Source organism: Engraulis encrasicolus, chromosome 7 (genome assembly GCF_034702125.1).
Source record: "Engraulis encrasicolus isolate BLACKSEA-1 chromosome 7, IST_EnEncr_1.0, whole genome shotgun sequence".
Classification (NCBI taxonomy): Eukaryota; Metazoa; Chordata; class Actinopteri; order Clupeiformes; family Engraulidae; genus Engraulis; species Engraulis encrasicolus.
The window spans coordinates 21,002,876-21,026,845 of record NC_085863.1 but is presented as its reverse complement, the minus strand read 5'-3'; the positions used below and the strand labels follow the sequence as shown (position 1 = coordinate 21,026,845).

The 23,970-nt window shown below is 45.7% G+C and overlaps 1 protein-coding gene across 1 annotated transcript in view; it reads left to right on the top strand.

Moving 5' to 3' along the window:
• The window catches only part of LOC134452596 (kinesin-like protein KIF12), a 29,291-nt gene that overhangs the window by 1,057 nt on the left and 4,264 nt on the right, over positions 1 to 23,970 (top strand). The window contains exons 5-15 of the mRNA XM_063203058.1: positions 2 to 77; positions 381 to 515; positions 1,105 to 1,240; positions 7,798 to 7,889; positions 11,922 to 12,063; positions 12,365 to 12,483; positions 13,731 to 13,835; positions 14,218 to 14,359; positions 14,669 to 14,780; positions 15,114 to 15,221; positions 23,951 to 23,970. The exon at positions 23,951 to 23,970 is cut by the window's right edge and continues 122 nt beyond it. Of these exons, the coding sequence (XP_063059128.1) occupies positions 2 to 77; positions 381 to 515; positions 1,105 to 1,240; positions 7,798 to 7,889; positions 11,922 to 12,063; positions 12,365 to 12,483; positions 13,731 to 13,835; positions 14,218 to 14,359; positions 14,669 to 14,780; positions 15,114 to 15,221; positions 23,951 to 23,970 (1,187 nt within the window). The remainder of the gene's footprint in view (position 1; positions 78 to 380; positions 516 to 1,104; positions 1,241 to 7,797; positions 7,890 to 11,921; positions 12,064 to 12,364; positions 12,484 to 13,730; positions 13,836 to 14,217; positions 14,360 to 14,668; positions 14,781 to 15,113; positions 15,222 to 23,950) is intronic.

Here is a 23,970-nt window from a genome sequence, read left to right as displayed (position 1 = left end):
GGTACACCTGCACCGTATTTGCTTTTGGCCAGACAGGCTCTGGGAAGACATACACCATCACTGGTCCACATTCTCTGGTGAGAGCACAGAGCACATTATTTTAACCCAGGGGGGTGCAGGAGCAGGGTGGCAGGGGGTGGACACACACAACAATATCGATTCGTATAGTTAATAAGTGCGTTTATGCTTTTCCTGTGACTAATACAGATAGCAATATTAAAGGGCAGAATGGTTTGGTGTTTGGAATATGATGGGGAAGGGAGTTGGAAACATGTTTTTAGGTCTAATAGGACGTCCCAGGCCCTGCTGAAAAAGTTTTGAAACTGGTTTTCGGTTTTACATGCCATGTACGGAACGTTTGTTGACTTTTTTCTCCAAAGTTCTCTAGTGTCACAGAGGAGAGGGACGTGGAGGGGTTGATGCAGAGGTCTGTGACTTATCTGCTGCAGCAAGTGCACATCTTAGATGGGACCTTCAAGCTCTGTGCCTCCTACTCAGAAATCTACAATGAGCAGGTACATGGGTATAATGTAGTATTCTAGGGGGAGGATATGTCTGTGTACAGGCAAGTCGACAGGTGGTGGGTGGGTGGGTTCGTTGTCTGGAGCCCAGGTGAGGGAAGAGTCTAGAAGTTTGTCCTTATTCCATTGTATGTATTGTATGGGGACACCTTATAGATGACTCTCTCCCAGGCCAAGCCAAAGCTGCCTGGCCAAATGCCTGCATAAGCATTTTGTATTGTTTACAGACGTGAAGATATAGTACATGAGTAAGATGATACAGTATGTTCGCATAGAAAGTGTGTAAATAGCTAATGTGTGCTGCTTTACAAAGACAATATGCAGTACTTACATTGACATGGAACCTGAGAACAATTCCTTCAGAGTTGCCATACTTGTTGGTTGATTATGGAGGCAGTAAGAGACCAGGGATGTGGTTTTCTAAGGAAAAGCAAGGGATTTGTCTCAAGACAAAACTCAGCTCTAACAAAAAAAATATCACATTGCTGCTGCTTGTCGGCTTTGCAAGGCACAAAGGAAATGCTGTCGAGATGTCATGTACAAATCTACTGTAGAAGACAATGGTGTCAGTGTCTGCTTTCAGGTGCGAGATCTGCTGAACCCATATCTGACCTATTCCCTGGCTGTCCGTGGCAGTAGAACCGGTGGGTTCTATGTGGAGAACCTGTCTGTGCTGGAGTTCTGTGACCTAGAGGAATTCACCACTCTGCTGGAGAGAGGTTTGTATGGCAGTGATTTCTGACCAGGGGTATGCATCAGGGCTTGACGTTAACTTTTTTTGCTCACCGGCCACTGTGGCTACTGGTTTTCCTGAGTCACCAGCCATTTAGCCTTTCTGCTAGCCAGGATTTTGTTCTCAATTTTTTTTTCTTTAGAATATTCTTGCATTTAAATAAAACATAGTTGTAATCACTGTGATTTGTCACACCAATGAATAAGTTACCTGTCAACCTGGCCAGGGAGACTGAAATTGTTACTAGCCACAGCCAAGTTTTACCAGCATTTGGCCAGTTGGCAGGTGCCAGTGTCAAGACCCTGGAATGCGTACCACGAGGGGTACTTGGGCACACTCACGGGACAGTACGTGGAAAAATGTACAAAAGTATGGAGTATGGGAATAGAGGGGAGATATAGGGCATGAGTGAGGGGCTCCTCATGATATGATAAAAGAAAGACTTAAAGGGTTTATGAAACGAAAACAAAGTAAAGGAATTGGACCATTTCCAGGACAGATTCTGACAGTTCTAAGCCTTGTGAATAAAATGGGATATTGTCTGGGTGATATTTTGTCCTAAAAGTCATGTTAAAACGTTCCCAAAAAGTGTCATGTTCGTTTTTTTTGGTGACATGCAAATTTTATGCAAATGATATGCGTGACATAAAAGGGGGGAGTTCACCTCATTCCACCTTGTTCAGATCAATGGCAGCTAGTACCAAACCAAAGCGCAGTGTCAAGCAGTGTGTTGCTGTAGGGCCGAACGGTGCCAGCTGCAAAAATGGCTACTTGACAGAAGGAATATCTTTGCACAAGTTCCCTTCTGTGAAGAATGATGGAACTGTGGCCAACTGTGGAGAAGGCTAAAACAAGGGCTCTGTGGATCCAATTCGTACGCAGGCACCGGTGTGGCAGCTTTTGTGATATGCACCGGATTCTCATCCGCCCTGTAGGCTATCTGCTTGTAGGATAGACTGAGTAAAGTTAAGTATAGGGTACAGTTGGGCAAAAATCAAATATGCCTGTGTAACAACAAGACTCTGATCTAATTCCAAAGTGTAGGCATAACATAAATGACAGCCCCAAAACATTTGCTGACCATATCGAAGATTGTGTAATCTCTGTTTATGTTGACATTCGCTTCCTGCCATACATTTGTCCCACATCGCTTGCCATAGCCTCGTGCAAGCAGATGTACATGTGGATGAGAATTCCGGTGCATATCACAAAAGCTGCCACACCGGCGTGGTTTTGAAGCAAGCTCATGGTCACTGTTGTGCTCGGCACATTTCCACCCCTCGTGCTTCACCACAAATGTGGAGATCGCGGGCATGGTTGGACTGAAGAGAATGCTATTGTCTCAAGCAGTTCCAACAATTGACATTGCCGGCGTGTAGACTGAAACTGCCCCTGTAACTGCTCGTGCACTGCTTTGCTTTAGGCTACGTTTTACCTTGTCCATCTGCTTTGAATGTTGTTTTCAGGAAAGGGTAATGCACATTACATGCCAAACCGATGCAAATGCTCTCGGGATATGCACTTTTTGTTGATTGCCATTCAACTGGTCAATAAATTGGTTTTGGGATATCCGCGCTTCAGCCTCTGTGGTGCTCTCGGTCGAGGACAGCCAACTCACAGACTGGGCTACTGCTTAGCGAATAAACGGAGATGATATGGGTAGATGACGTGACGTGTACATTTTGCTGTCGCAGGCTCTTAAAATTAAGTAAATTCATGCTTTCAAAATTGTCAATGCTTTAAATGATTAAACTAATGTCGTTGTTGTGAAAAAGTAATGTGTAATAAATCCAGAGCTTAAATAAGTATACTTAATTTTGAGTCAAATGTCACATTTGTCCTATGGTGTGACTGAGGCAAGCCTGGTTCTCCATATTAAAACATTTTTAAATAAATAATCAAAGCTCAGTCATTTGTCTAAACAACCCTGGCATGTTTTTCAAGGTGTCTATTTTAGCAAGTGGCAATGCTTAATTTTTATCCTGTTTTTCTGAGACCGTATGGACTTATGAAACTTTGTCGCAGAAAACAATGTCCTGTGGTGTGACATCATATTTTTGGTTAATTCTGTGGATAATTGTCTATTGTTGAAGCTCCAGCGGTACATAAATTGTGACTTTAGACCCTTAAGAAGCCAATGGCAAGGGTGGATTTTAGATTTTTCTCTCAGAGTTCTTCAGTCAATCAATTATGTTTTGCTACCACAAGATGTATTAGTTTTGTAGTCCTTTGGTGTGACAGCCATACAATACATTTTGACAATAGTGTATATTTTTCATATTTTTTTCTTATGTAGATGTATGAAAATGCATCTTACTAAAGGTGAAATTGTATTTCAGTTGGCAACGACATGGCTTTAAATTAATTCAAAAGCTCAAAAGTCCTATGGTGTGATGGTAAAAGTCCTATGGTGTGATGGTGAAAGTCCTATGGTGTGACACTTTGGAGTATCACACCAAAGGACAAACAGGTCACACCAATGGACTAGATATTTGAGAAATAGCTTTTAAAACAACTGGTAGTACATATTTGTTTTGTTTTGTTGTTTGACTAGATAAATATTGTGTATTCAAATTACTTGTTCCTTTATTGGCCTTTGGAATTTATACTTTGATGCATTGTTGATGAATATTTGCTGTTGATTTTAGATACTGTCAAATGATATAAAATGTCATTAATGGTGCTTTGAAACCATAAAATATAACGGTAACAGTGAAGGAAAGATCAGTGAGAGAGTATATAGAGGAGTAGATGAATAAAGTAGGCTGTGGAGAGCTCAATATACAGCATAAATGTGCTGTCCAGCTTGAGATACCAAACAGGCACTGGCCACTACACACTACAGGTTCAATGGTGTGACAGTCATAGCATACCTACAAAAGTGTGATGGTCATGCCAAGGTCACACTTCAGTATGAGTCTTATGAGCTCTGCAGGTTACATTCAATGACCGCATGGCTGTCATTAAGAGTTACGATAGGCTGATAATCGACGATTCAAAGACTTATAAGTGTAAAGTGTAGGTCCATATTGACTACAACAATATTATGATCAAAAGACAAAATAATCATGTTGATATATTTGTTTCTGGCTCAGTTTTGCATTTCTGTCCTTTAGCGTGACATGAATGTCCTATGGTGTGACATGTTTTAAATGCTTAAATATTTCTTTGAGCTAAACAATATGTTTGATAAACACTGAATATTGCATTAGGGAAGAACAAATTATCGCCCCTGAAAAGTTAGTATAAATTCGGACAATTTTGAACATTTAAAAGAAAGATATCCCTGTTTTTCCTCGAAGGTTTCTAATAATCTCACATCTAATGGGAAAAAAATACTTAAATGGTAATTTCTCATTAAATTAAGACTTTAAAAAATTGCAATAAATATGAAGAGTGTAACAATGTTCATAAAACTCCATCAAGCCATTTCTACATTGCTTAATATATTTATTTCTTAACGTCACACCAAAGGACATATTTTCAGCAAATTGCTTTATCAACGTAAATAAATAATCAATGAATAGACCAACATTGTGACCACTTGGATTTTTTGAAAGATTAATTGCTGCACTACGTAGACATATACTTTTTCCCCTCATAAACAATGTTTTGTGAAAAAAAATGTTTTTTGCTGCCTATCCGTCATCTACCCATATAGCGTAGGCCTACTTTTTTTTCTCTCTTCTTCTTTTTTAGGATTTCGGGGCTGCTCCAACAGCCTATTACCTCCGTTTTTTCTCTATTTGATAATATTTTTGCATGTACATGCATTTCAATCACACTATATCGCGCAATTGAATCAAAATGCCCCCCATTTGTCAACAAATACACACGGCATGTCATCTTTGGGTCATGGCAAAGCGCCCTTAGCAACCGTAACCATAAAGAAAACAAACTGTCAGGCTAGGTCAACAATCGTCACTTCGCCTGTCAGACATGTCACTTTCTGCAGATGTATTAGTGCCTCTGAAAAAGATTTGTGCTGCTGTTTTTTTTTCTCATGAGGTTGGATGTGTGGTTTTTCGACACGCTGATGTTTGTATCAGAATTTTGGTTCCTTTATAAGATGTGGGTCCATCAAATGTGTGTTGTTTTCTCAGATCGCCATACTAGCAAACCAGGGACTCTCCTCTTTGATGTCACAGCCCAGCTCATTAGTCACACCAAATTTCACAGAATTCACACTTTGAGTTGCCATTTTCACAAGTTCCTCCAGGATGATTGGGTTCAAAGTCTCATCGATGCTATCAGAAAAAACAAGGCTTTAATGGGAATGACCGTTTGTTTTCGTTTCATAAACACTTTAAGGTGTAGGCAAGACAAAACAGGTTGGGAAACATTGGTGTATGGGGTAGTCAGGCTTGACAAAAATACTTCAGCCAAGACGTGTGAGTGTATGCTTTTCATCACTGCTATTGAGTGCAAATAAGCACGCAGCAGAGGTAAGTGATTGAACAAGTCTCAGCCTGTGTGTACTCTACTGCAGCGCATCAAAGGGCATCAAAGTTAGTACATTGCTGTACATTGTTAAACATGCCACAATATTCACTGCTCTGCTCAGTATCCACACAGAAATGTACAACAGTATATTTACAAATGGCTAAATAAATTGAAAATCACTTGGTTTTACCCCGTCAGGGGGTCAATTATAGTAAATGCTACACAACCAAACTTTGCCATATCCTGCAGTGTATCTGCCAGCATACTGTACAGGGGACATTCTAGAGTATTTAACAATTAGAGAGTACTCGGGGATGAAATACACTAGATGATGTTAAATTGACTCTGTAAGTGTAAGAGTAAAGTTGACTGTGTACACTCTGCATTGTGTCTGCGGTCACATGTAATTGCAATTATATCACTAATGAAGCGTACACAGTAAAAAAAAAACCTGCAGTGTTAATTATTACTTCATTACTCTTCTTCTAGAGTGGATTCGGTCCCAGAGTACTCTGTAAGTGCTGAGTTGACACTGTGTTTTTAACTGTGTAGGGTTAAACGGACTACAATACAGTGTAGGCTTACCAGGCGCTGGGTGGCCTGCTCTCCTTTGCTTTGTGGATAGAAGTTTTTTCCTTTTTACAATGTAGTGTGTAGGCTGCACCGTATTGGATTTTGTAGTTCCTCCTCTCCTCCTCTCTCCTCTCCTCTCCTCTCCTCTCCTCTCCTCTCCTCTCCTCTCCTCTCTCTGACTCACCTGAAATCAATGTGGAGGGTGGCCTCCCTCCCATGCACCAACCAAGGACAGGTTGGGAAAAACCTGGCTTTCCAGAACGACGTAAATGTCACACCGTGGCATGTGTTGTATTCCTTTTTGCTTGTGCTGCTAGCACAGGTGTTGTTTCACTAATTGCATTAGCTGCCACGGTCATCCAAAGCGACTTACTTATCCAGAGTTATTTTGGGAACCAGGTGGAGTCCCTGAGGCTTGGTGCCGTTAGATGCTTTGCTCAAGAGCATTTCATGAATTAAAGAGGACGTCACTCTTCAGATTTTTTGCTAATTAATCTGCTCACATAATGGACAATAATGTGCAAAATCTGAAGAGTGCTGTATTGTATTCCTTCAATTCATCTACTTTATGTGGCATAGTGTGAACACATCTGTTCCGCTTTTCAGGACCATTTCAGCCATGGATGAGATAAGGTAGGAGACCACCCCAAGGCAACTGACTAATCATATCGCTACAGCTACCACAATTTAATTATTATTAATCAAATTAACAATCTACTTTTACTTTCCCATTAGTATGAGCTGATTCAGTAAGTTGGCTGGAACAGCTAAATTATTCATTTCAGTAAATTGGTACAGTACAGTGACTGGATTATTCATTTCTTAACCTAGCCTCCACATTTGCAGTGCAGCTGTAAAGCCATGGTAATTGTGGCCACCTCTGTGTGCGTTTTATAACTTTGCAACACTAGCAGTCAATACATTAGCCACTTAATCACTCAGTCACTTTCACGCTCACTCACTCACTCTCACTAACTTAAATTTTATCACAATAAACTTTAAGGCAGTGACCTTGGTGACCTTGAGCTTAAATCAGAGGTCACCAAAATCAAGGTCACCAAAAGGTCAAACATTTGGTTTGTTTATTTTTTTGCCATAATTCTGGTCTCATTTACTTTACAACAAAGCCACATTTTTTCACCTTTTGTAACATCCTATCCATTGCAATAGCGCCTGACACGGGCTGCCAGGGTGGGGATTGTTGAGCTCGACATTCTGTCAGTAGGTCACCGTCTACCCATAGAGCTGAGCTGCTGGGGGTCATGGGTTAGGCTCAGGCTTAGGGTTAAGGTCTGGGTTCAGTAGCGTGTTACGACAAAGTAGCCCAGATCACAGATACACAGATCACTGGCACTAATAGTTCATTCATTCATTCATTCATTCATTCATTCATTCATTCATTCATTCATTCATTCATTCATTCATTCACTCATTATTTTTTATGTTGTATTATCCATTGCAATTGTGCATAAATTGGGCTGCCAGGTCATTCATTCATTCATTCATTCACTTTTTTTTCTTTTCAAGGAATGCAGAACAGACAGACGTCTTCCCAAATCCAGAACGAGCACTCCAGCCGCAGTCACTCCATTCTAACACTTTACATCAAGCACACGTCAGTAAGTCATTACATGCTCATGTTATTCAATACCTCAGCTTACATCATCACCATAATGCAGTCTAGTCTGGCCTTCTGGGTATCTTTCTAATTACAGGTTACAGGTTTACAGGTTGTCTGCATTACAGGTTGTCTGCATTATGTTTCCTTGTGGTAATATTAGCTCTACTCTGCTGACGCACCACTGCCCCCCCCAGCTACCCAAACATGCTGATCCATCCCCCATCCCCCGAACAGAATATTACCATGCGTAATGCCAATGATATTAAATACATCGCTGCACAGGCAAGACTTTTGTCTATGATAATATACCTCTATATTTTGGATTTGAAAAAAAAAATCTTTCAAATCAAAATTAAAACCTATTTTTGCCACATTCTCAAGAATCAGTGCATTGCATGTTTTTCAATACCTCATCTTACATCATCATCATAACATCACATTTCCTTATAGTAATATTAGCTCTACTCTGCTGATGCACGACTATCCCAGCCACCCCCTCACCCACCCCCACCCCCGCCCCGCAATTTTAATTAATATTGATTAATATTAATACCAAGATTTTGATGAATAATAACTAAATTAATAATCTACTTTCACAGTATGAGCTGATTCAGTAAGTTGGCTGGAACAGATATGTGGCTAAAGTATTCATTTTAGTCCTTTTGAAACACTGAGTTGAACATTTGGGCCAGCACCCGCCCTCACAGTCTAAGCATTTACGAGTGACGCCTGCTTCACGCTGAACTTTGGCATACCACCCCCTCCCCCTCCCCCAGGGCTGGACTACCCATCTGGCATAGTGGGCATTTCCCGGTGGGCCCTGCACCCTCGTGGGCCCCTATTTTCAGAAATGTAAAAAATTATATTTTTTCTTTACATGTCTGAAAATAGGGGCGGTGAGTCAGTTCTACACCACTGATAATGAGGGGTGCCAAAAGTGCCTGGGCCCTATTTCTCACCCAGTCCAGCCCTGCCACCCTCCCACCCCACCCACTCATTCTGACGTCCCTCGCACCACCCCAGGCATACAGAATATATGGTGACTTACTGTGATGTTCAGTTCTTCCTTTCACCCCTATTGATGTAAACCCCAACTCTGACGCACAGCCTCCAACCACATCCACCACCCCACCCACCCACCCACTCACACACACTTTCTCTCTCTCACACACACACACACACACACACCACACACACACACACACACACACACACACACACACACACACACACACACACACACACACACACACACACACAAACACACTCCTGTTATAAACAGTTTTTCTGCTAAGTAATGTGAAGCAGCTCCTGTTTTCTCTCCTACTGAGTCCTACTGCCCCCCACCTACTCATTCTGATACCCCTCCCTCCCACCCCCTACAGAATATTACAGTGAACTTCATGTCTTCCTTTCACTCCTACTGACGTACTGTGTACTGCTCTTCCTTCCTACTCTCCTTCCACATGCACACCTCCATCACCAACCCCACCTCTCAACCCCCACGGCCCACCACCAGCCCACTACCGGCCCACCACCTGCACCGTGTCAGTCGAAACACGGTATCAAATTGATGCAGGAGCTGCAGTGATGAGTCAGGGTGGACCTCGCTTAAGGATGGAGACCAACTCATCCTCAATTCCACTCCCCCAAATTGACGTCCTGTACTCTATCTGTGCTGCTCCCCCCCCCCACCACCACCTAGAGCGATGTACACAACCCCCACCCACTCATGCTGACATAACACCTGCAAACCCACCTACCTCCTGCCACATATTAGCGTATCAGTACAGAATCTTTTGCACTGTATATCCCCCCCCCACCCCACACACACACACACTTCCTCCAGAGTGATGTACACCCCCACTGGTCTGCTATACAGTATAAACCAGCCCTCCTTTTCACCTCTGCTGACGCACTGTACTGTAGTGTTTCTCAACCTTTTTTTAGGCGAGGCACCCTTTCAATTAATGAACATTTTCAAGGCACCCCAAACCAACAAGCCGTAACATGGCATCGCATCCGATACCACACAAGCTTAGAAAAGTAACACATTTGTAGACGTCACACGACCTACGTTCGAAGTTGCAGCTGACTGGGGCTCCTATATTTACTTTATTGTGCGTAATTGGCAGATGAAAGATTCCACTGACTAACATTAACTTATCAATTTAGAAAAATATGTATTATATTACATCATTTATTTATCAGCCACGTTTCCGCGGCACCCCAGGGTGCCCAGGCACCCCTGTTGAGAAACACTGCTGTACTGTATGCCACCCCCAGCCATCACCGATATAGCATCCCCAAACACACCCACCTCCAATACAGGATATTACTGTAATATCAAGTTCATCTCTCCCTTATATTACCGTAACGTTAAGCTCTTCCTGTGACCTCTGTGACCTCATATCCTGTACATCAGAGAGATGCTGCCCCCCAGTCCCACCCACACATTCTGATATAACACACGTCGTCTCTCTCCCCCCCTATTGACGCACAGTACCGTATATAATTCCCCCCACCACTATCTCTCCCCTCTCCATCCAGACTGATGCGGGGACTGCAGTGGTGAGTCAGGCCTGTCTGTGCATGGTTAGGTAGGACCTGGCTGGCAGAGAGGGGGTTAAGGATGGATAGCCACTCATGCTGGACTGGCCATTTGGCATAACGGGTATTTCCCGGTGGGCCCCTCACCATTGTGGGCCCCTATTTTCAGAAATAAAGATTTTTTTTTTTTTACGTTTTTGAAAAAAATGGGCCCACAAGGGTGCGGGGTGAATCAGTTCTGCGGTGCTAATTATGAGGGGCCCCTTTAAGCCAAAAGTGCCCGGACAGGCCGTATTTTTTCCCCAGTCCAACCCTGATAGCCGCTCATGCTGATGTAACATCCTCAAACCCACGGACCCCCATGCAGCATGTTATGGTTACTGTATATATGCAACTCTCCCTTTCAACATTGCTGACGTACAGTCCAATGCTGTAGCTAAAGTATATGCCCTTATCCATACCGATGTACACCCAGGTCCGGATTAGGAAGGTACGGGGCCCCTAGACTACAGGTTCCGCCGTGGGCCCCCCACGGAAGACAAATTTCGTAACAAAATTACATCGACAGACAGTGTCATAATTCCGACCCAAGAGGAGAATCAATAAGATTTTAAACCCTAACTGACACAGCAGACTAAGTTTTCTAGACCGCATCTTTGCACATTATTGATTATTGATTTCCCCCCCCCCTTTTGCCAACTGGGTGCCCCTTGGCAGGTTGGGGCCCCTTGGCTGCAGCCATACTTAGCCCGATGCGATGATTAATCCGACCCTGTGTACACCTCAACCGCCATACAGCATGTTACCGTAAAGGTCAGCTCTCCATTTTCCCCCTATTGATGTAAAGCTCTGTATGTCACCCAACACCCCCACCCCACCCCCTCTCCCTCATTCTGAACACTCCCAAGTCCATACCCACCACCATACAGTACAGTTATATTCAACAGTGGTCTTCAACTCTCCCTTTCATGTACAGTACTATGTGCTGAGTGTGTACAGTACTATGTGCTCTGTGTGTGTGTGTGTGTGTGTGTGTGTGTGTGTGTGTGTGTGTGTGTGTGTGTGTGTGTGTGTGTGTGTGTGTGTGTGTGTGTGTGTGTGTGTGTGTGTGTGATGCGGGGGTCAGGAACCACCAAAGGGGTCAGCAAGTATGCGGGAGGGCTTGCGAAGCCATCTTGATTTTAAGGGGTTTAAATTATTTGTATGTCATTAACATTAATGAATACACAGTAATAAACAGTAAACGATGGGTCCCGTAGACCATTAATGCACGCCGTACCACCAGCGGAACACTGTAATAGTCATTGAAAAGTTAACTACCATAGTACTACACTACTATGACATAACACAGGGCCTTAGTAATAAACTACGACTTGGTCATTGTCATGTTGGTAACAGTAAATGTATATCGCTGTGTCTTAAAGGGTTAAGAGAAGCTTGGGAAGCACTGATGTAGAATACTGTATGCCCCCACCCTCAGAGTGATGCAGGGGCTCTAGTGGTGAGGCAGGGACGGCTATGTGTGGTGGACCTGGCTGGCAGTGAAAGGGTTAAGGATGGAGACTCCACTGAGAAGCTGCTGGAGGAGACGGGCAACATCAACAGGAGTCTACTCACACTAGGTACCACACCAACTCATGCAAGCATACACGCACACACGCATACACGTCGCACACACACACACGCATACACACACACACACACACACACACACACACACACACACACACACACACACACACACACACATACAAACAGGGAGGACTTATTCATCTGTCTAATGTGGTTTATATTTGCCTGTGGCCACATAAAGATGAATGTCAATGAAGAACAATGACGCATTTTACAGTATTCACGTTTATGTTCTCATGCTTGTGTTTTCTACAGGTATATTCTGTTATTTTCTGGTGTTTTGTGCTCTAGGCAAGTGCATCACAGCACTGGTGGACCCTAAGAAGCGCAACGGCCACATCCCATATCGAGACAGCAAGCTGACCATGCTCCTGTCCGACTCACTGGGAGGCAAGGGCATCACGCTCATGGTATTCATTGCTAAATCAGTCATCGTTATATTTTAGTATTATTAGTTAATTTTATTTTATGTAATATTCACTCCAAATTAACAGCATTTGTGCATACGGTTGAGTTCATGTGTATATTGTAAAGACCAAGTTAAGAGTCTTGTCTTTCGTGTCTACTACACTAATTCCAGACTCAATGGCAAAAAAAATGGAAGTGGCATCGCACTTTACCATGCTTCCAAGTCCCAATACTGACCGTAGAAGAAGAATTGCACTCCCCTCTCGAAAATTCTGTACTACGCTCCGATGACGTCAGTGCACCCTCCTATCTTAAGTCTCCTTGATTCAAACCAATCATCAGAATGGGGGAGAAAGGTGATATAGGTGACTTTGAACATGGCAAGGTTGTTGATTGTGACATATGGGCTGGTCTGAGTATTTCAGAAATTGCTGATCTACTGGGATATTCAAGCACAACCATCTCTAGGGTTTAGAGAAAATGGTCTGAAAAAAAAATCCATTGAGTGGTAGCTCTGTGGAGGAAAATTTTTTATTGATGCCAGATGTCAGGGGAAAATTGGTTTGAGCTGATAGAAAGGCAACAGAAACTCAAATAAAGACTTGTTGCAACTGAGGTATGCCGCAGAGCAAACGCACAGCATGTCAAATTTGAGACAGAAGGGCTGCAGGCAGCAGCAGATGACCTCATCCGTTGCCATCCCTGTCAGGTAAGAAATATAATTTCAGGCTACAACTGAGGCACATCCAAAATTGGTCAATAGAAGATTGGAAAGGTTTTTTTTGCCAGGGTTGATGAGTCTGCTGGCATCCTGGCTTGTATCAACAGTTTAGGCTGGTGTTGTACCAGTGTGGGGACATTTTCTTGGCACCCTTTGGGTTAGTAACAACTGAGCATTGCTGCAACGCCACCGCCTACTTGAGCGTTGTTGCAGGCAGTTACATGTAATGCAGTTCTGCAGGTAAAAAGGGGTCCAACCCGGTGTTAGCAAGGTGTACCTGTGGCTGGTGAGTCGTGTATGCATATGCATTCAGTGTCACAGATAGAAGAACCTTTTACTGTGCTTCAAAGAATAGTCGAGGGTACAGTTTTTTTGTAAATAAAAATCATAATGGAAAAAAATATATATATTATTATTAGTAGTAGTAGTAGTAGAAGTAGTATTAGTATTAGTATTGTTGTTGTTGTTGATGCTGATGATTGATATGGGTATTGATATTGACTGTCCTTCTGCTTTATTGATTGACAGATTGCGTGTGTGTCCCCAGCAGCTGCCAATCTCCAGGAGACCATGAACACCCTGCGCTACTCCAGCAAAGCCAAGCGCATCAGAAACAAACCTGTGGCCAAGAATGTAAACAACAGATTCATCTTATACAGTATCTCTTCTTGTTATCCCTTCTTTCTTTCTTTCTCTCTCTCTCTCTCTCTCTCTCTCTCTCTCTCTCTCTCTCTCTCTCTCTCTCTCTACTGACCTTGTAGTGGAAATCATTACTTCAGGGGGGTAACGTGTGACTGAGACACCAGGGTCCCATGTATATAGGGGGCCCCCACACAGTCCCATTTATGAAGGCATGGTTTCGGGGGGAGAGGGTGTCCATTGAAGCTAATTGTACATAGGGCCCAAAATTTCCTGCCAAGCCCCTGCTTGCATTACGTACATGGTGGGTAAAACATATAGAGAGACTGAGAGCTCATGCACATTCCTATGCATCATTCATATATTCCTTCTGAAGAATTTCCGCGAGCAGATCCTGGCCACTCTGCAACGAGAGATTCGCCTCCTGAAGGAGGAGAACACCCAGCTCCGCCAACATCTCCCCAAATGCCTGGAGGACTGCGAATCGGGATCTAGTATCAGCAGCAGCAGCACGGCAAGTATGTAGTATCTCTCCCCTTTTGTCCCATGGCACCAACCCATGCATAATTCCAATTTCACATCTCTGACTACACCGTAACGTGTGTGTAATCTTTATTCAAGCAGTGTCGTCTTGCTCAGAGGCAAAACGTTCCAAGGGAAATAAGGCGAGAGCAGAGCCGTTTCTAGAAAGATATAATTGTTATGCATGATTCAAATTATTCCACAGCAAGGATAATCCCACTGAGCGAGCATGTGAGTCATTCTCATTCTCATTCTTTCTCTGAGTCATTTTTATCTGTTATGTCGTTCCTCCTCCTGCGCTGCAGGTGGCAGCACTGACCCGCTAGTGGAGGATATGAGGTCTGCAACCAAGTCCACCTCTGAGGCTGGCCTCAGGAGCCTCTTGCAGGACCTCATGAGGGAGGTCGATAAACTGCAGTAAGTGCAGGGAGGAAGTGACTGTGTAGAGTACCTGCATTAATCCCCAAGGTAATGAAGGTGTCTGCTAGCATACATAAATACACAGATACACAGAAGATAATACTGTATGTCTACTGTATGTCTATGGCATTACCACTATAGAGGTTTTCATCAGGGGTAGGCCCTTATGGTGTTACAGACATTTTGTTTTACTATTATTTGACTTTGAGACGGATTATTTCCATTTTGAGACGGATGTGCATGTTTTTTTCTTTGTTAAACTTAGTCATATGCACACAGCTGAATAAAAAAAACACTGTCACACTGCACCCTATATATCCCCTTGATCAGGAGGGACAAGAGGGTTCTTCTGGACAAGCAGGAGAATTCGGACCAGCAGAGGGAGCGCTTGTCCCAGGAGAACAGCAGACTCATCCGCAAGCTCAGGGATCTGGAGAGGTGGCTATCTATCTATCTATCTATCTATCTATCTATCTATCTATCTATCTATCTATCTATCTATCTATCTATCTATCTGTCTGTCTGTCTGTCTGTCTGTCTGTCTGTCTGTCTGACTGTGGGTGACCAGGTGGCCACCGCACTCGCCAGGACAGCGTTGCGGTTGGAGTCAAGGAAAAATGGTAAAAAGTAGCGTCAGGAATGCAGGAAAATTGAGTTTCAAAATTGCAGTGTATTTATTTACAAGTGCCAGTTAATCCTCCACCATCAAAAATAGGCAAAACGTTGAAAAATGACAAAAGGTAGCAAACGGCAAAAATAATCCAAAATAGCAAAAATATGACAAAGTCCAAAATTAATCAAAAATAGCAAAATGCAAAAATAAGGCACTTAATCAAAAATAAGACAGGCTTCAGTAACAAGGCAGCAATTTCAAAAAGGGACACTTACTTTAACAGAGCTCTCTCCGGTGACCAGCTCTTTACCCCCCGAGTTACCAAATGAAAAATGAGCTGGGTTTTTAAACACTCTTCCCTACGCTCAACAGATATGGTGATTGGCTAACACACAGATTGACTATTACCAACATGATTGGGCTATACCATCACAGTAGTACACAATGTTTACCTCATTAAACGCAACCCAAACAATAACATGTATCTCAAACACATCTCACACATTGTAGCAACCCTATATGTGAAGCGCACCAACATCCAACATTCAACAGACATGTTGTGATACAAAGTAACCTTCCAAACCCCCATGATGATCAACATTCCCCAACCCAAAGTCAAGATGGCATTTCAAATACTACCCAAACGGCGCATGCTTCCGTTTGGCAGTACAAGGTGATGGTGGAACTCATCAGGTAAGTATGGCGTTTTGTTTTCAATGAATGCGTGTAGTGAACGGTAATGTGGTGTGTGCAGTGTTACATTGCGAGTGGGTACCTCACCCGTATGCAGGAGATGTTTCAGGGCTTTGACTATGGAGACTGTGATGGATGGCTAACGTTAGCGCGACAAGCGCTAACTTCCGATTTGGGTTTCACTTGTGGAATTGCGACAGGCAAACAATTGTCTCTGTTCGTAAGAAGGCAGCGCGCTTCGCGCTGCACACTCAGGGCAAACTTTGATGTGTGGGCTGTGCAATTGAGCAGGTGTGTGTGTGCGCGTGTGTGTGTGTTCGTGGGAGGAGCCCAATGTCTCTCGGTGGCACTCAGAGTGCATTCAAATGTTCATAAATGTCCACAATCATACACAAGTAATTAGTCTTTAAAAACACAGTGAGGAGGTGAGGGATCGCCTACTCACATTTCCCGCCACCTCTGCAGTCTCAGTCACTCGGGTGACGAGACAAGAAGTCAGCCACTGTGTTCACTTTTCCGGCCCGGTACCGGACTGTGAACCTGTATGGCTGCAGTGCCAAGAACCAGCGAGTAATCCTGGCATTCGTGTCTTTCATGCGCCCAAGCCATTGCAAGGCGCGATGGTCGGTCTCGAGCGTGAAGTGACCGCCCAGCAGATAGTACTTAAAGGAGTCAAGAGCAAACTTCACTGCCAGGCACTCTAGCTCAACAGCTGCGTACCTGGTTTCACGGGGAAACAATTTGCGGCTAATAAAAGCCACTGGTCGTTGGTCTTCCCCCTCACCTTGAAGGAGAACTGCGCCAATACCAACACCGGAGGCGTCAGTATGCACAGTGAAGGGCTTGGTGAAGTCAGGACTCTGAAGCACAGGCCCCTTGCAAAGAGCCCCTTTCAGGTCCGCAAAGGCCCCTCTCCTGCTCCTCCCCCCACTGAACCTTAGGATTGGCATCCTTTCGGGTGAGGTCAGTGAGAGGTGCTGCTCGGCTGGCAAAATCCGGAATGAATTTCCGGTACCAGCCCACCAGGCCAAGGAATGACCTGACTGCTTTCTTGGTCTGAGGTCTCTGGCAGTTCTGCACCGCCTCCACTTTGTCTTGCTGTGGCCGTATGACTCCCCTCCCCAGCACATGCCCCAGGTAGCGCACCTCCTCCTGGGCAATGGCGCACTTCTGGGGATGGATGGTGAGGCCGGCCTGCTTGATCCTTTTGAGCACTTCCTGTAGTTGTTCCACATGTTCCCCCCAGGTGGCGCTGTATATCACAATGTCATCCAAATAAGCAGCTGCATACGACTCAGTTCCAGCGAGCACAATGTCCATCAGCCGCTGGAAAGTGGCCGGTGCCCCCTGCATTCCGAATGGCATGACATTGAAGTGATACAGGCCCTGGGGAGTGCGGAACGCGGTGTAGGGCTTGGTCTCTTCGGTCAATGGGACTTGCCAATAGCCCTTACATAAGTCCAGTGTGGTAATGTAGGTGGCCTTCCCCAGCCTCTCTATCAAATCTTCCAGGCGAGGCATGGGGTACGCATCAAATTTCGACTGGGCATTGACCCGCCGAAAGTCAACACAGAATCTTAGTGTCCCGTCTTTTTTCGGAACAAGCACAACCGGGTTGCACCAGTCACTTGTCGATCTCTCGATGACTCCCAGTGCCAGCATGTCCTCCACCTCTGCCTTGAGTGAAGGTAGCAGACGTTGAGGCACACGATACATGCGCTGGCGCACTGGAGTCGAGTCAGTCAGCGTGACTGAGTGCTCCACCCTTGTGGTGAAACCTGGTGCCTCCTGGAACAGGTCGGTGGGGATGATCTGGTCCAGCTCTGCCTGTTGCTGCAAGGTCAAGTGCGACAAGTCCAGGGTGGTTGCTGGTTGGCTGGTCGGGAAGAACTGCTCCGGTCGATCTTCTTCCTCCACCACCGGCGCCTGCACCCTGAGCACTGGAGCCGCAGTGTGCCACTCTTTCAGCAGGTTCACATGAAAAGTCTGCCTCGGCTTTCTCCTGCCCGGCATCTCAATCTCGTACGTTGCTGGGCCCATTTGACGGATGACTTTGTATGGCCCCTGCCATTTGGCCAGCAACTTGCTTTCTGATGTGGGCAGCAGGAGCAGCACTTTCTGCCCCGGGACCAGAGTTCTCTGCCTGGCCTTCTGGTCATACCAGGTCTTCTGTCTGGTCTGTGCATTTTCCATGTTTGCACGCACTAGTTCAGTCATTCTCTCCATCTTCTCCCTCATCTTGAGCACATGTGCAAGGATGGACTGAGTCTCTGGGGTCTGCGGACCCTCCCAGGCCTCCCTAAGCACGTCCAGGGGTCCCCTCACTGGCCAGCCAAAGAGCAGTTCAAATGGCGAAAAGCCAGTGGACGCTTGGGGTACCTCCCGGTATGCAAAAAGAAGGTAGGGTAGCCAACGGTCCCAGTCCTTTCCATTCTCAGCCACAAACTTCCTCAGCATACTTTTCAGGGTTTGGTTAAAACGTTCAACTAGGCCATCGGTCTGAGGATGGTAGGGGGTGGTCTTAATACCCTTTATACCTAGTACACACCATAAACCTGCTTCAAGCTCTTAGAGAGAAAAGCTGTACCCTGGTCAGTGATTATTTCTTTCGGGATGCCTACACGGGAGAATAACTGGAGTAACGCCTGTGCAATGGGTCTGGCAGATATTTTTCGCAGTGGAAACGCCTCAGGATATCTAGTAGCGTAGTCGCATATCAGTAGAATGTACTTGAATCCGGTCTGCGTTCGTTCTAGTGGGCCTACAATATCCATTGCTATGCGCGAGAATGGAACATCAATGCACGGAAGTGGCTGTAGGGGGTATGGACTAGCCCTGTACTTGCTGGTAAGCTGACATTCTTCGCATGCTTTACAAAAGTTGTGCACATCTTTATACAGGCTTGGCCAGAAAAATCTTGCTGAAATGCGAGCATATGTTTTTGGGAGCCCCAAGTGACCCGCCCAGGGAATGCTATGCCCCATAGTCATCACTCTGCTATGTAGCTGCGAGGGTACTACCAGCTGCTCTTCTCTGTCCCCTTCTGGACGAAAGTAGAGTATCCCCCCTCTAAGGACATAGCCCTCCCCGGCTAATGTAGGTGGGACCCCTGTACTGACCCCATCTTCCTCAATGACCTTCTCAAACGCCTTCTTCAGTGACCCATCCTCCCGCTGCATTTGCTTTATGTCAGTTACAAGCTCCTCCCAGTCTCCATCTGGCTGAGTTACAGGCAATTCTCTGGCTCTTTTAACAGTGCCCTCCAGCTTGTCTTGTCTTCTCTGTTTCTTGGACTTTTTGACCCTACCCCTGCTAACACACTCCACATCACTGTTAGCATAAGGTAGCTCATGCAATGGATCAGTGCTGGCCTGCTCTTCCGTGTCTGCTGGCTTGCTGCTCTGGGACCTGGTAACTACCATGTTTACCACTTTGCTGGACTGCAAAAGCTCTGGCAAAACTAGGATGTCCTGGCCGATTAACACTGGGTGGCTTAACTTCTCCACCACACCAACCATTAGCTGATAAACCTGGCCATCAACATTAATGTAGACTTCAGCTGCTGGGTAATCATGTGCATCTCCATTTACACACATAATGGAAACCTTTTTACCGGGTAACAGGTCTCGCTCCTCTACCAAGTGTGGCTGCACTAGTGTCTGGTTGCTCCCCGTGTCCAACACTGCAATGGCCTGCTTCCCATTAACAGATACCTGCACTGTCTGCAACCTCCCCAGGAAACCCACTGCCCCCCCCTCTGGTGTCGGTAGGCAACTGTATCCGGCTCCCTTGGGCTTACGGTTAGGACAATCACGCATTATATGGCCTTCTTGACCGCAATAGTGACAGATAATGGATGAGGACGTTCTGGGCGCTACAGTGTGTTTGGGCCTAAAGGGGACAGTACCATCTCTAGGTTGAGAGCTAGACCTACTGGTGAAAGTGTTATCTCTAGGACGATTGCTAGGCTGTTGACCACCACCCTGACCAAAACCATCAGACCTACCTCTGGCTGCTGGCCTGTTGTCTTGGTTCAAGCGAAAGCTGGTGTGTCTTTGCCGTGCTGCAACGTAGTCTTCGACCAGTTCTGCTGCCATCTGACCACTCTGTGGGTGCCGCTCCTTAACCCATACTCGGACGTCTGGAGCCAAGGTTCTCAGGTACTGCTCTAGTATCAGTGCCTCACAGATTTCTTCAACCGACTTAATTGTCGGTCTGATCCACTTGTGAAAGAGGTCTTTCAGTCGGGTGTAAAGTTCTCTGGGTGTCTCACCGGGCTTGACATCCGGCTCACGGAATCGTCGCCTGTAGGTCTCCTCATTGATCTCGAACTTTTGCAGGATGGCTTCTCTGACACGATCATAGTTCATGGTGTGGCTCGGATCCATCGCCACATATGCTGCGCGCGCTTTTCCTGTGAGGTGGGGAACGAGGATCACCGCCCAGTTCTCTTTTGGCCAGCAGTATGCTGTAGCTAGCCTCTCGAATGTCATGAGATACTGCTCAATGTCCTCTCCTTCCTCCAGTTTCGGGATAGCGCGTCTGGACCACTCCATGGGCATTGCTAGTGGTGGTGTTGCTGCTGCTGATGGTGGTGCCGCCGGCGCTGGTTGACCTGCTGATACTGCCGCCGCTGGTGGTGGTGGTGGCATTTGGCCCCCTGTCGCCGCCGTTGCAGGTTGGCCCCCTGTCGCCGCCGTTGCAGGTTGGCCCCCTGTCGCCGCCGTTGCAGGTTGGCCCCCTGTCGCCGCCGTTGCAGGTTGGCCCCCTGTCGCCGCCGTTGCAGGTTGGCCCCCTGTCGCCGCCGTTGCAGGTTGGCCCCCTGTCGCCGCCGTTGCAGGTTGGCCCCCTGTCGCCGCCGCCGCCGTCGTTGCAGGTTGGCCCCCTGTCGCCGCCGCCGTCGTTGCAGGTTGGCTCCCTGTTGCCGTCGCCGCCGCCGTTGCCGGTTGGACCCCCGTCGCCGCCGGTTGGAGCGCCGTCGCCGCTGCTGTTGCCGCCTGGACCGCCGCTGCCATCGCCGTGGTCGTCGTCTGCTTCTCTTTCTCGAAGTCGTCGCGGAGCTGGTTCATCTGGACCTGGATGCCCCTCCAGCGCTGTTCCTGTTTCATGGCCTCCCTCTCCTGGCCCTCCAGTGACTTCTCCAGGAGCTTACGCAGTGCCGCCAGGTCAGACCCTTGAGTGTTGCCGCCATCTTCCCCTCGTGTTTCTTCCTGGTCCTCTGCTGGATCTGCCGCTTTGTCATCTTTCTTCAGCCTGCGATAAGCCATCTCAGCAAGCCAATTACCACTTTCCTTCTGACTCCAATTTTTGTCAGCGTCGAAACCACTTCATGACACCAAATGTGGGTGACCAGGTGGCCACCGCACTCGCCAGGACAGCGTTGCGGTTGGAGTCAAGGAAAAATGGTAAAAAGTAGCGTCAGGAATGCAGGAAAATTGAGTTTCAAAATTGCAGTGTATTTATTTACAAGTGCCAGTTAATCCTCCACCATCAAAAATAGGCAAAACGTTGAAAAATGACAAAAGGTAGCAAACGGCAAAAATAATCCAAAATAGCAAAAATATGACAAAGTCCAAAATTAATCAAAAATAGCAAAATGCAAAAATAAGGCACTTAATCAAAAATAAGGCAGGCTTCAGTAACAAGGCAGCAATTTCAAAAAGGGACACTTACTTTAACAGAGCTCTCTCCGGTGACCAGCTCTTTACCCCCCGAGTTACCAAATGCCAAATGAGCAGGGTTTTTAAACACCCTTCACTAAGCTCAACAGATACGGTGATTGGCTAACACACAGATTGACTATTACCAACATGATTGGGCTATACCATCACAGTAGTACACAAACAATGTTTACCTCATTAAACGCAACCCAAACAATAACATGTATCTCAAACACATCTCACCCATTGTAGCAACCCCATATGTAAAGCGCATCTACATCCCACATTCAACAGACCTGTTGTGATACAAAGTAACATTCCAAACCCCCATGATGATCAACATTCCCCAACCCAAAGTCAAGATGGCATTTCAAATACTACCCAAACGGCGCATGCTTCCGTTTGGCAGTACAAGGTGATGGTGGAACTCATCAGGTAAGTATGGCGTTTTGTTTTCAATGAATGCGTGTAGTGAACGGTAATGTGGTGTGTGCAGTGTTACATTGCGAGTGGGTACCTCACCCGTATGCAGGAGATGTTTCAGGGCTTTGACTATGGAGACTGTGATGGATGGCTAACGTCAGAGCCATCTAATATCAGAGTTACGCCACTCCCATAGACCTCTATGGACCAATCTTTCCACAGCAATGGCGGCTCTCATGGAGCCTCACGGAGCGTTAACATGGAAATCCCCATTGACTTTAGTTCTATTAGAAGTTACTTAGTTCCAGGAGGTGGCCGTAGAACACAGAAAATGTGGTAAAGGTAATGTAATTTGTTTGTACGTAATCTTTGTTTGGTATGTGATGGTTCTGTGTTAGTTTCCAACGAACAGAAGTTTACTGTTAAGAAACATTTTAATCTACGCGAATCACATCACCAACCGACTTCCTGGTCCCCGGTTTGCGCAACTCTGTTATTAGATGGCTCTGGCTAACGTTAGCGCGACAAGCGCTAACTTCCGATTTGGGTTTCACTTGTGGAATTGCGACAGGCAAACAATTGTCTCTGTTCGTAAGAAGGCAGCGCGCTTCGCGCTGCACACTCAGGGCAAACTTTGATGTGTGGGCTGTGCAATTGAGCAGGTGTGTGTGTGCGCGTGTGTGTGTGTTCGTGGGAGGAGCCCAATGTCTCTCGGTGGCACTCAGAGTGCATTCAAATGTTCATAAATGTCCACAATCATACACAAGTAATTAGTCTTTAAAAACACAGTGAGGAGGTGAGGGATCGCCTACTCACACTGACTAGCTGTCTGTCTGTCTGTCTGTCTGTCTGTCTGTCTGTGAGAATCGTGACTTCCGGACTGGATATGATCTATGAGTCATTACATGTGTGAAAAATGTATAATTCATTGATTGTGTGTTTGTGAGTGCATGTGTGTGTGTGTGTGTGTGTGTGTGTGTGTGTGTGTGTGTGTGTGTGTGTGTGTGCCTGCCAGTCTAGCACAGAGAGGGGGGAGATGTATAGATAGATAGCTAGCTAGATAGATAGATAGATAGATAGAGAGAGAGAGAGAGAGAGAGAGAGAGAGAGAGAGAGAGAGAGAGAGAGACTCCTCTCAGTGTTACCTGCAGTAACTGTAGTATAATCAGAGATGGTGGAAGGTGTTAGAAGAACCTAGAAACCTTGCTCTCTGACTATGTCATGTTCTCTCATGTATGCCTCCCCCCCTACATAAATACAGAATACATAAGACATTACACACATCATTACACATATATTAAACCCAAGAGTGAGCTATATGTTCACGTAATGTGTAATGATGTGCAATGTCTTCTGTATTCTGTATTTATGCACAGTGTGTACTGTATGCTACTGGATACCTTCATACTTTGGCCCTGCCGTGGCCAATCGGTAGGGCACTCGCCTGCCATCATTTGCCAACCCCTCCCCATCTCTCTCCACCTTCCTAGTCGTATAATACCTAAATAAATAAATAACTAAAAGTTCAAGAGAGTCCTTGTGCACAAGCCCTCAGTAATGCAGGTGCAGGTGTGAGGCAGGAGAAGGTGAATCAATGAACAAAATTCAAGAGACACCGCACACTGCTTACTTTTCTTTACTTTATTTCTCGGAGCGAGAAATAAAGTAAAGAAAAGTAAGCAGTGTGCGGTGTGTGCGGTGTCTCTTGAATTTTGTTCATGAAATAAATAAATAAATGAATGCTACTGTACTTGTCCTCTCCTCTCCCCGGGCCTCAGGGTGATCTGTAGCTCCCCGT